General features: G+C 45.4%; 1 protein-coding gene across 1 annotated transcript in view; it reads right to left on the reverse strand.

Moving 5' to 3' along the window:
* The window catches only part of LOC121289681 (protein CC2D2B-like), a 365,202-nt gene extending 355,370 nt beyond the window's left edge, over positions 1–9,832 (reverse strand). The window contains exons 1-2 of the mRNA XM_041209305.1: positions 9,700–9,832; positions 8,139–8,275 (exon numbers count right to left, since the gene is read on the reverse strand). Coding sequence (XP_041065239.1) covers positions 8,139–8,275; positions 9,700–9,832 — 270 coding nt within the window. The remainder of the gene's footprint in view (positions 1–8,138; positions 8,276–9,699) is intronic.
* Positions 9,833–12,588: the final 2,756 nt, after the last annotated feature.

Consider the following 12,588-nt stretch of genomic DNA (forward strand, 5'->3'; position numbering starts at 1 on the left):
CTTATTCCAGCCATGCGCTCTTCCCACACTGCCCCTGACCCCTCCTGTGCAGATTTGTTTCTAGTTTTGATTTCAAATTGCAGCATTACTTTGTTTATTCAAGATGGTGGTTCTTCATTTTTATTTTGAGACTAGCTTCAAACCTCCCCCTGTCGGTGTTCAGGCACCTCCAATATATCTGGAACCTCATGATGTGCGGGTAGAGCTCCCTCTTGTTATTCGCCAGCCTCCCCCAGTAATACTGGGTCCCAACATTGTTCTGGTTAACATTCTAATCCTCCTCCGTGAGCCCATCAATGTTGATGTGCCCATGCTCCATGTAGACCGCACTCCGCCCCATCCAGAGTGTGCACGGTTACCTTCAAAGCAGCAACGCTCAGCCCAAGAGAGCTTCAAATACCATCACTCCCTATTAAGTTTTCCCCAGCTACAAGCTGTAGATCCTCCCCTAACCATGACCATCCATCTAGAGCCAAGTACCGAGCCAGACAAATCCATGGCACTGACTGTGAAGAAGCCCTGCACACTAAGCTGTGCCTTATCCCAATTGACCCCAGAGGCCTTGACCCTCCCTGGAGTGGGAGTATGATGTGCTTGCCATGCACAGCCCTGCAACATGTCCCGCTGCATTCCCAGGCTATCTCTACTCTCTCACCCTGACTTTAAGGTCCACAGAGCCACAGGACTGCCTCTACTCTCTTGCCTCCTATCTTTTGGCCCCAGACGGAGGAGTCTGACTTTCAATAAGTTCCCCAGTGCCCTCATGACTGATCACAATACTGTATCTCTTTACCCCCACCACCATCCACCTTCATGAGTCTGTGTGCAACCCATCCCTCTTGCGCCACTCAAGACTGACAGACATTACATGGAGGCCAATGAAAGATGTACCGACTGAGTAAGACATGCAATGCACGTCGACATTCAATCTTCTGAGATCCACACTGAGCACTCTTCAATGCAGAAGTAGCTTCTGGCTTCCTAACTCATGAGGCAACATTATATGAACCTCTAAAGCAGGTCTCCGATATGCCTTGCCCAGCCACCAAGTTCTTAGAGCCAGAGTTCTCATGCCGAAAATGCGCAGAGACTGGTCAGGCACTGTAATAAGATGGTGTGAGGCAGACAATGAGGCAGATGATGCGACATCTGGGAGGAGTGGGGACAATCTGCGACACTTGACTGACCACGGAGCATATCATCAGATAGAAGAGGCATACACTAGATGAGAAGTTGACTGAAGCAAATTATATTTACGTGTGCAAATTATGTACATATTGTGAACACCCAAGCTACCTGTGTGCTCTTAGTATTTCTTATTTTTTCTTACCCTACTGCTACGTCTAGGTGCTTCCCTGACATCCGTAGTGGAGGTGGAGGCAGCGTGCTGACTGCTGGGCCCTGTTGTCTGTGATGACCTTGGAAAGCATCCTCTGGAAGGCAAGGCCTGGAGGGCCCCGGCCTGCTTAGGGTTTCCCACTGTAGGGCAGATACACCCTCTCAGCCTGTGGAGCTGGAGCTGATGAGGTCACAGGCAGAGAGGATTGGGAGAGGCCGGACACTCTTGGAGTCACCTGGGTGGATGGTCCCAGGGTGTCCGGCTGATGGCGCTCCTCCCTGTGAGTGCCCAAGGGCCCATGCCTGACTCTTTGAGGGGAAGGGGCACCTGGAATGAGGTCGCGGTACCTCGTCTCCCACTTGCCTGGCAACAGATGGATCTCACCAAGCCTAGAGCGTTGGAGTGCAAATCCTGGTGCAGATCAGACGCAAAGTTCTGGACCAAGGTTACCATGGAGGTCATCATCTAACAGTGTTGACCTTGGTGCACTGGCATGTCGGCACAACATCAGACTGAACACAGACGGACTCCTCCATCGTCCATTGCAATCAGTTGACAGCATCTGACAACCCCGCCTGACTTTCCCATGTCTGTCTTTGCAGTTCCAACATCTCTGTTAGGGCTGAGTCCAGAAGCTTGTCATCTGACTCGAACTCAGCAGGAGCCCAGCCTCCAGCAGTCCTCCAAGGGCCGATGACCTTGGATGTCCCTGCCTCCGCCTGCTATGGACCTGAATGTGTACTGTGCTCACCAGATGGTGATCCTGAGCCTGCTCTAGAGCTTGGTCCCACAGAGGTGTGTCTCTCTGTGCTGGTGGAGAGTGCGTGTGAATGCTGTGACGACTCTACATCTCATGGGTCCTCAGGATCCTCATCCGAGCTAGTTGGGGACTGGGGTTGGTGGGCTGGCTGCCAGTGGCCCTCCTCCTTTTCCTGCTGGTGCCTTTTAAGAGAAAAGAGATAGTGATTGGCTGCATAGTCACCAACATTACAAAGCACTCTCAGTTTCGGCAGGTGTCCGATGAGTTGTTAATAGGGCCTCACTGGCTTGGGAGATGCCAATCTCACCCTTAGCGCATGCACGGTCCCAGTACTCGCCAGCCAGCTCTGCCGGCCATTCTTCATGTATTGTGAGTGCCCTAAGCTCAGGCATCCTCTCTCCAGTCTACCTGTTGTTGTGGGCGATCATCTCCTGCATAAATAAATGTGGACAGTCTGTGAGCAGGACGGAATGCCAACGCTGACGATAAGGATGCCTACCTTCTGTGGGGGCTGAGTGGACCTCTGTGAGGGCTGAGAATGTGATCTGTACAGGATGTGAGAAGAGATGAAGATGTCAAAGTGTGTGTGAGAGAGTCACTGGTGATGTCCCTTGCGATGGTAGCATGTGAGATCACTGTGGACTGTAAACCAACGGGCTTGTGATAGAGTGAGTAAGGAGAAAATGGACTTACCCTGGCAGAGCAGATGAGATCATTCTTCTTCTTCCTGCACTGGATGGGGGTCTTCATCTGAGGAACGTTGGCACTGACCGCCTGGTGACCTGGTCCCAACCTGGCCTTGTGAGGTTGGTCCACCATGGGAGGTACATTCCATCTTTCCTCCATCACATCAAGAAGTGCCGCCAGTGCATTGTCACTGAACATCAGGGCAGTCGGCTTCTTTCCTCTGGGAGCCATCCCGTTGCTCGACAAGACCAGTCCTGGGCTGCAGAGTGATATGTGCACTGGTGCAGTTTAAATATGACATCTGGAAATATGAGCCAATGAGGTAACTGTGGGGCGGACTAATCCCAGCCCACCCTGCCACGAGATACAACGTGCTTCAAGTTCATCCATATATCATGAGCTGAAAAGTGGACAATCTGGCACACCACATCTGGAGCACATCACTGAGATTAGGACATCAAAATGCGGGAAGGATACGTTAGCCTTACAAGGGGCACAGTTTGGATTTGTCAAATAATACCAGGGCTTAAAGGGTTAACTTATGAGGAAGGTTTTCATAAACTTACTGTGTCCCTTGAGGTTAGATGATTATGGGGTGATCTAATCAAGGCATTTAAATAAGAACATCAGAAATAGGAACAGGAGTGAACCACACGGTCCATCGAATCTGCTCTGCCATTCAAAAAGATCATAGCTGACCATTTGCCTTACCTCCACTTCCTCGCCTTATACCCTTTGATTCCATGAGGGAGGAAATATCTAACACAATCTTAAATATGTTCAATAATGGAGCATTCACAACCCTTTGAGAGAGAGAATTTCAAAGATTCACAACTCTTTGAAAGAATAAATCTCTCATCTCAGGCCCAAATTATTGGCACTTTATCCTGAGATTGTGTCATCATGTTCTAGATACCCCAGCCAGGAGGAAACAACCTCTCAGTGTCTACCCTATCAAGATCCTTCGGAACCTTGTATGTTTGAATGGAATCACCTCTCATTCTTCCAAATTTCAGAGAGTATAGTTCCAATTTACGCAGCCTCTCACCATTGGACTTACCCCAGGACAAATCTCGGTGCACCTCCTTGAATGCAAATATATCCATCATTAAATATAGAGACAAAATATGCAAACGATACTCCTGGCGTGGTCTCACTGTACACTTGTAGCATGACATCCCTTTTCTTGTACTCCTGTTGACATGGGCGGTAAATTTGATGTGGGGCAATGATTCCGGTGAGCAGGGCTTATAATGATATGCAGATGTATTAAAATGACGTTCCCAACGTCCAGTGGAAGGAAATGCGGCCTGCCATTGACAGGCAGAGCTGGCGATCGCAAACAAACCGATTTTTGGCCTTCCTGCCATATTGTCCACTCACACCCACCATGAAGCCCGACGCCAACAAGTAGTGAAAATCCTGGCCCATATCTTTTTCTAATAATACTCAAGTTTTGTACTACCAAGTGACGATTTCTCTTTCATAACCAAGCTGATTTTGTCTGATCAAGCTATGATTTTCTAAGTGCTTTATTAAGACTTCCTTAATTAGAGATTCCAGCATTTTCCCAACCACTGAAATCAGGCTAACCAGTTTGTAATTTCCGGCATTCTCTCCTTCCTTTTTTGAAATGTGGAGTACATTTACCACCTTCTAATCCACTGACAGTGTTCCAGAATCTACTGCATTTTGGAACATCATAACCAGCGCGTTCACTATCTCTGCAGCTACGTTTTTTAGAACCCTAGGACGTAGGCCATCAAGTCCTGGGATTTGCTGGATTTTTGCCCCATATGTTTCTCTAATATTTTTTCTCTGCTGATATTAATTACTTTAAGTTCCTCACTTCATTTGACCCCTTGGTTACTCTATTTCTGGCATGTAATTTGTGTATTCTACTGTGAAGACAGACACAAAATATTTGTTCAATGTCCCTGCAATTTCCTCATTTTCCATGATAATTTCTCCTGTCTCTGCTCTAAGGGACCAATATTTACTTTCACTACTCTCCACCTTTCTATATACGTATAAAAGCTCTTACAATCTGTTTTTACATTCTTGGTCAGTTTACTCATATTCAGTAAGTCCCTATTTTAAGTTGCCTATTCTAAGTCTGCTTTAACTTCGGTCAGTTAATGGAGTCAGTATTCACAGTTAGGATCCAGAGTTCCATTTTAAAGTCATTTCATGCCAGGTCTGACATAGGGTTGCGTGACCCAATTGCTGTCATTTTGGCCTCTCCCGCTCCCTGAACCTCTTGGTAACTGCTGACCCTTCCTCTCACTGACCCTCCCTCTCGTCAGCCCTCCAGTTCACTGCCTCTCCCACTCGCTGACGCTTCCAGTCCATACCAACACTCCCTTTCATCGACCCTCCAGCTGGTTGCCTCTCCCGCTACCAACCCTTCCTCTCGGTTGCTACCAACCCTTTCTCTCGCCAACCCTCACTCGTGCAGACCCACCCTCTCACCACCTCTCTAGCATGGGGCCTATCGTGGTATTTCAACTGACAGAGTGTAACGTTTTAATGTCTTTTTTTTTATGAGAAAAGTCCCGCAGAACTTAACTACAGATTTTACATTGATTGTAATGGCAAATTCTGATTTGCTTAAAGTTGTTTCACTTAATGTTGCATTTTTCAGGAATGCAACTACAACTTTATTGTAATTAAAAATACTGTTGAAGTTGGAAAGCTGAAATAAAAACTGAAAGCGCTGGAAATACTCAGCAGGTCTGGCAGCATCTGTGGAGAGAGGAACAGTTGACATTTCGAGTCAAATTTGACTCTTCCACAGAACTCTGGAATTAACTCTGAACATTAAAAATTCCTCACAATTATTACATTGCCTTTATTACAAGTTCCAATTACTTTTGAATAACTATTGTTAGGGGGCCTATAAACTACTTCCACCAGCATTTTCCGACCCTTGTTATTCCCAGTCTCCACCTATACTGATTCTACTTCTGATCTTCTGAGCCAAGATCTTTCTCACCACTGCCCTTATGTCATCATTTACTGTCAGAGCTACTCCCTGTCCTTTTCTATTCTGTCTGACTTTTCAAAATATGGCATATCCTGGAACGTGTACTTCCCAACTTAGTCACCTTGTAACAATGTATCTATAATGGCAATTAGATCTAAACCATTTCTTTCTATTTGTGTTACTAGTTTCTCCATCTTATTGTGAATGATTCAGGCATTCAGATAAAGTGCCTTTAATTTTATTTTTTCACTGATGTATTTGCATTGACCTTATTCACTGATGCATGTTTACCATTAAACTCTCTGTCCCATAAGTCCCACTTTGACTGTATTTACCCAAATCACTACACTACTCCGTTGCCTCAATTTCTCTCTTTAGATTTCTAAATTTCCCTTCACCTGCACCATTTTAGTTTAAAGCCATTTCTATTGCCCTAGTTATACAATTCACCAGGACACTGATTGCAACCCAGTTTAAGTAGAGCCCATGCCAATGGAATAGCTCCTTTCCTGAGTTATTGTGTCAGTGCCCCATGAATCAAAACCCTATCTCATCTTCCCACACCACTCTTTGAGCCAAGCATTTATTTCTCAAATCAGCTTGACCCTATGCCAATTGGTCCATGATTCAGGTAACAAGCCAGAGATTATTACCTTTGAGGTTCTGCATTTAATTTTTATCTTAACACCTCAAACCCTCTCAGCAGAACATTATTCCTAGTTCTACCTACGTCATTGGTTCCTAATTGCAGCATGACATCTGGATTCCCCAAATCCAAGCTCATCTCCAGCAGGGAGAAAATATCCATAACCATGGCACAGGGCAGGCAACCTGAGCTTCAGGGCTCCCGGTCGCAGCTGCAGAGAACAGTATCTATTTCCCTGGCTATACTGTCTCCCATCACTACCGCATTCCTTTTCGGCTCCACGCCATGGTACCATGATCAGTTTTCTCATCCACCCTTCTACACAGGTAACAAGTACCTTGTACCTGTTGGTAAAATACAAGGGCTGAGGTTCCTTCATCACTACACGCTGGATCCCCATACCTGCCTGACTCAGGCACACCCTCCTGTTCCTGACCATTGAACAAACCTAGAATCCTACTTGACCTAAAATGTGTGACTGCCTCTGGGAATGAAGCATCTAGGTAACTCCCCTCCTCCCTGATGCCTCACAATGAGTGCAGCTTGGACGCCAGCCTAGCAACTCTGTGTTGGTTGCCCAAGCTGCAGACATTTATCACAGATATGGTTGTCTTGGACTGCAGTGCACTCCACAAACTCTCATATGTTGCAGTCACAGCACACCACCTGCTCTGCCATGTCTGTCTAACCTTATTTACTTATTTAACTACTAACTAAATTAATAACCAGTAAACTAAAATAATAGCAAGTTATAATTGCCTAGCTTGAAGGCAAAAGAAACACACTCATCAGCTACTGGAGATTAAAACAAAGAATAAAAAGCAGCACTTCCTTCCCCACCTTTGTACTGAATTCCCATTTGCACCAAATTTCTGACTTAGCATTCGGTTCACTTTGTGCTTCCCCACTCTCCCCACCAATAATGGGATTTAATAGAGATGATGCAGAGAAACAAGAAGGCATAATCTTAAAATAAGAGCTTGGCCATTTGGAGTGACATCAGGAAGTAATTTTTCAAATACAGAATAGTAGAGATCTGGAACTTTATCCTCAAAAAGGCTGAGAGTGCCAGGTCAAGTGAAATGTTCAGGACTGAGATTGATGTGCTTTTATTATGTAAGGGATATAGAACATAAGTGGGTAAATGAAGCTCAGATACTGATCAACCATGTGAGGAGATGGCAGCAATGGTAATGTCACTGGACTAGTAATCCAAAGATCCAAGCTAATGCTGTGGAGAAGTGGGTTTAAGTCCCACCATGGCAGCAAGTAGAATTTGAATTCAGTTAATAAATCTGGAATTATAAAGCTAGTCTCAACTATCTTTACTTGGTCTGACCTACATGTGACTCCAGACCAACAGCAATGTGGTTGACTCTTTGAAACTACTTAGTTCAAGGTCAATTAGGGATGAGCAACAAATGCTGGCCTTGCCTGTGACACCTACATCCCATGAAAGAGTCAAAAGAAACTGAACAGTGTAAGAGGCTCAAGAGGTTGAATTGTTTAATCCTGTTTCAATATTCCTAGACTGTGCCAATTTTATCTCCTAATTAGTCACAAGTTGTTGTACATGAGAGACCTATGGCTATCTGCATAACAATATTTTCCTTATTCTTAAGAAGAACAATTACAGCTCAATCTGACAGTGTCTCAAGGCTTTTCCCCCCGAATCCATTTCCAGAAATCGATAATGACATTGTATTTATGAAATAATTACCTCTTCTTGCATGAGAAAACGATTCTCCATTTTGTTGATATTTTTTTTCAACACATCTGGTTTATGACTGACGTAGAAGCCTTCTTCCTCCAAGACGCGAGGTACAATGTTTCTTGGAAGCTTACTAGTTAGAGCCACTAAAAAATACAAAGAAAGCTTGATATATCTTGCAATCTCTCAACGTATGCCCATTTCATGAAACAGTAATAGTAATTGATTTTCATGGTAAAATGATGGCATGTAAAATGTTATAATAAAACAACACCCATTGTATGTTATGATGATAATGTCATAAACAAGTAAACATTCTTTTTTTGGTGCAGAAGCAAAATACGATAGATGCTGGAAATACTAAGCTGGTCTTGCAGCATCTGTGGAGAGAGAAACAGAGTTGACATTAGCTCTGTTCCTCCCTCCTCAGATTTTTTTTTAATTCATTCATGGGATGTGGGTTCTGCTGGCTAGGCCAGCATTTATTACCCATCACTAATTGCCCATGAGAAGGTGGCGGTGAACTGCTTTCTTGAACTGCTGCAGTCCATGTGGTGCAGGTACATCCACAATACTGTTAGGGAGGGAGTTCCAGAATTTTGACCCAGCGACAGTAAAAGAACGGCAACATATTTCCAAGTCAGAATGATAAGTAGCTTGGAGGGGAACTTCCAATTGGTAGTGTTCCCATGTGTCTGCTGCCTCTGTCCTTCTAAATGGTAGTGGATGTGGGTTTGGAAGGTGCTGTCTAAGGAGACTTGGTGAGTTCCTGCAGTGCATCTGGAAAATGGTACACAATGCTGCCACTGTGCATTGGTGGTGCAGGGAGTGAATGTTTGTGGTTGAAGCGCCAATAAAGCGGGCTGCTTTGTCCTGGATGGGGTCAACCTTCGAGTGTTGTTGGAACTGCACTCATCCAGGCAAGTGGAGAGTATTCCAGCACATTCCTAACCTTGTTGATGGTGGACAGGCTCTGGGGAGTCAGGAGGTGAGTTACTCACCACAGGATTCCTAGGCTCTGACCTGCTCTTGTAGCCACAATATTTATATGGCTAGTCCAGTTCAGTTTCTAGTCAATGCTAACCCCTAGGTTGTTGACAGTGGGAGATTCAGCAATGGTAATGCCATTGAATGTTAAGGGCTGATGGTTGAAGATGGTCATTGCCTGGCACTTGTGTTGCATGAATGTTACTAGCCACTTGTCAGCCCAAGCCTGGATATTTGTCCAGGTCTTGCTGCATTAGGACATGGACTGCTTCGGTATCTGAGGAGTCGCAAATACATAAATGCTAAACATTGTGCAATCATCAGCAAACGTCCCCACTTCTGACCTTATGATGAAAAGGTCATTGATGAAGCAGCTGAAGGCCGTTGGGCCTGGGAACTACCTTGAGGAACTCCTGCAGTGATGTCCTGGAGCTGAGTTGATTGACCTCCAACAACCACAACCATCTTCCTTTGTGCTAGGTATGACTCCAACCAGTGGAGAGTTTTCCCCCTGATTCCCATTGACTCCAGTTTTGCTAGATGCTAGCAGACTTGCTGAGTATTTCCAGTCTTCTTGTGGTACCTGGTGATGAACTGGGGATGAAAAGGTTTTTCTTCTTTTCTCTCCGTAATTCACGATTCTGATATTCAGCAGGTATCCTTTCGGTCATAAGCTCACTTAGGTAAAAATCAAATTTGGCCTTTTCTTCTGACATACGGCCAGTAATTTGAATTTCACTTTCCTCCCTTTCCTAAACAATAATAACATACTCATGAGCTTCAAAAGTAAAATCAATTCTTTATCCAGTAAAATTAAATTGTACACTTAATGCCAAAATATAGTAAGATTAATAGCAATTGAATTTAAAGTAATAGTTACACCGGCACTTAATTTGCAGCACATTCAGTTCAGTTGTAGTATGTATATACAATGTAGGAGTAGCTCTTAAGGGTAATAGGGATGATTTTCTCTGTAGCCTCCATCTAAGCACAGAGTAAATGTGTCACACGGGAAGTATACTCCAACCAGATTAATTCCAGCGTGCTCACATTTTCAATTTCTGCTGATATACATTAACTGTACACTCAGTGGTGTCCTGCCATTGAGTGCATATCCACCGTGAGGAGGAAGTTCAATGACACCTTGCAATTATATGGTGCATTTAACATAGGAAAACATCCCAAGGTTCTTCACAAGTGCATAATCAGACAAAAACTGACAACAAACCAAAGGAGGATGCCTAAAAGCCTGGTAAAAGAGTTAGGTTTTAAGGAGTTAACTTTTAAGCAGGAAAGAGGTGCAGAGGCAGAAATCTGCAGTTTAAGGCCCAGACAACTGTAGGCACATGATTGGTGGTGGAATGAAGGGTACGGCATATACCAGGAGATTAGAGATATAGGGAGGTCCACGGACGGAGTAGAGCCCAAGAATTGGATTTTTAAATTAGAGGCACTGATGGACCTGGAACCAATGTACATGACTATTAACATATGAACATATGTATGAATTAGGAGCAGTAGGCCATTCTGCTCCTCGAGCCTGCTCTGCCATTTGATATGATCATGGCTGATCTGATTGTGGTGTCTACTTTCCTGTCTACCCCTATGCCTTCTGATTCCCTTGTCAATCAATAATTTACCTAACTCAGCCTTAGAAGTATTCAATGACCCTGTCTCCCCCATTCCCAGGGGAAGAGAATTCCACAGGCTAATGACCACTGAGAGAAAAAAATTCTCCTCATCTCTGTCTTAAATGGGAGACCGTTTATTTTTAAACTGTGTCACCAAGTTTTAGTCTCCCCCACATGGGGAAACATCCTTTTAGCAACCACCTTATCAAGTCCTCTCAGGATCTTATATGTTTCAAAAGAATCATCTCTCATTCTTGAGCAACAAAATTGCTACAACAGAGGACCAAGAAACTGATAAAGAAAGAGAAAACAGAACATGAAAGTAAACTAGCGAGAAACATAAAAACATTGTAATGAACGGGATGGGAGGAGTGCGCAGTTTGACTAGCTCCACTATTCCACAGGTTGCACCATTAATTTAAGGGCAGAATTTTGCCGTCGGCGAGTGGGGATAGGCCCGACACGCCGATGCATAATATGACACGTGATGACGTTGGGCATGGGTCCCGACGTCACTGCGCACCACTGCGATATTTCGGAGGGCCGGCGCGCTATGACTACCGAGGCGCACCCACCATTAATGCCCATGAGGCAGTAATACACAGTGATTTACAGCAGCCCATGCAATTTTCAGTGCATCGTATGGGCGCTACAATCAGGCAGGTAGGCCACATTTTTAAAACTTCACCCATGGGCAGGGGTGAGTTGGCTTGCGAATGCGAATTATTAGTAATTTATTTTTTAAACTTACTGCTACTTGCTTGTGTGAACAGGACAACTTCAATTCTCTTCTGAGCTGCTCTGACAGAAAAAAAGGCTTCAGTTCAGGACTCTGGAGGAAACATAATTCTTGGGGCCTTGCAGACTTCAGGCATCCTCCCGTTACCCTGGGGATGGGGACTGTGCTTTCCACTGAAGACACCTCCTCTGAGGGGGAAAAGAGGGTCAGAAGGGGGACGAAGCCAGGAGTCCATATTCAGCCTCCAGGGGAGCCACGGGAGGACAGGCGGAGGCACAAGGGGCGCAGGGCCAACAGGAAGTGCAAGGCGGAAGGGGCAGCAGAAACGCCATTATCCTGCTGCCAGGCTTTACAAGCGGCGATGCAGCTACCTCAATATGTCTGAAGTTCAGTGCCGAAGGAGACTCCATCTCTCTAGGGAGACATTGGCCTCCATCTGTCAGATGGTCAGTCCTGAGATCAGCTCCAGTGGCGCTGAAGGTCACAGTTGCTCTCAACTTCTATGCCTCCGGCTTTTTCCAGGGGCTGGTGGGTGATCTTTGTGGAGCCTCCCAGTCAGCTGTCCATAGCTGCATCAAGCTGGTGATAGACACTCTGTTCGGGCTTGCATTGATTTTTATTCACTATTGCTCGAAAGAGGCCAGCCAGACGGAGCGAGCCAGAGGCTTTGCAGCAATTGCTGGATACCTCTGCATCCAGGGTGCAATTGACTGCACATATGTAGCCATCAAGGCACCAGCGAGTGAGCCGGGTGCCTTCATCAACAGGAAAGGATTCCACTCCATGAACGTGCAGATAGTTTATCACCATAGGATGCAGATTCTGCTAGTCTGTATAAGGTATCCCAGACTGCTCCCATGACACCTACATCCTGAGACACTCCCAGGTGCCGAGGTTCTTAAGTGCTCCAGCCCAGCTGGATAGATGGCTGGTGGATGAAAAGAACTATCCCCTCAAAAGTTGGCTCATGACACCCCTCCGCCATCCAAGAACAGAGGCCGAGCAGCGGTACAATAGCAGCCAAGGGCCATGGTAGAGAGAACCATCGGTCTTCTCAAGATGTGCTTCCAATGCCTGGACCATTCAGGGGGCGCACTGAAAT

The sequence above is a fragment of the Carcharodon carcharias genome, chromosome 17, assembly GCF_017639515.1.
Source record: "Carcharodon carcharias isolate sCarCar2 chromosome 17, sCarCar2.pri, whole genome shotgun sequence".
In the NCBI taxonomy this organism is placed as follows: Eukaryota; Metazoa; Chordata; class Chondrichthyes; order Lamniformes; family Lamnidae; genus Carcharodon; species Carcharodon carcharias.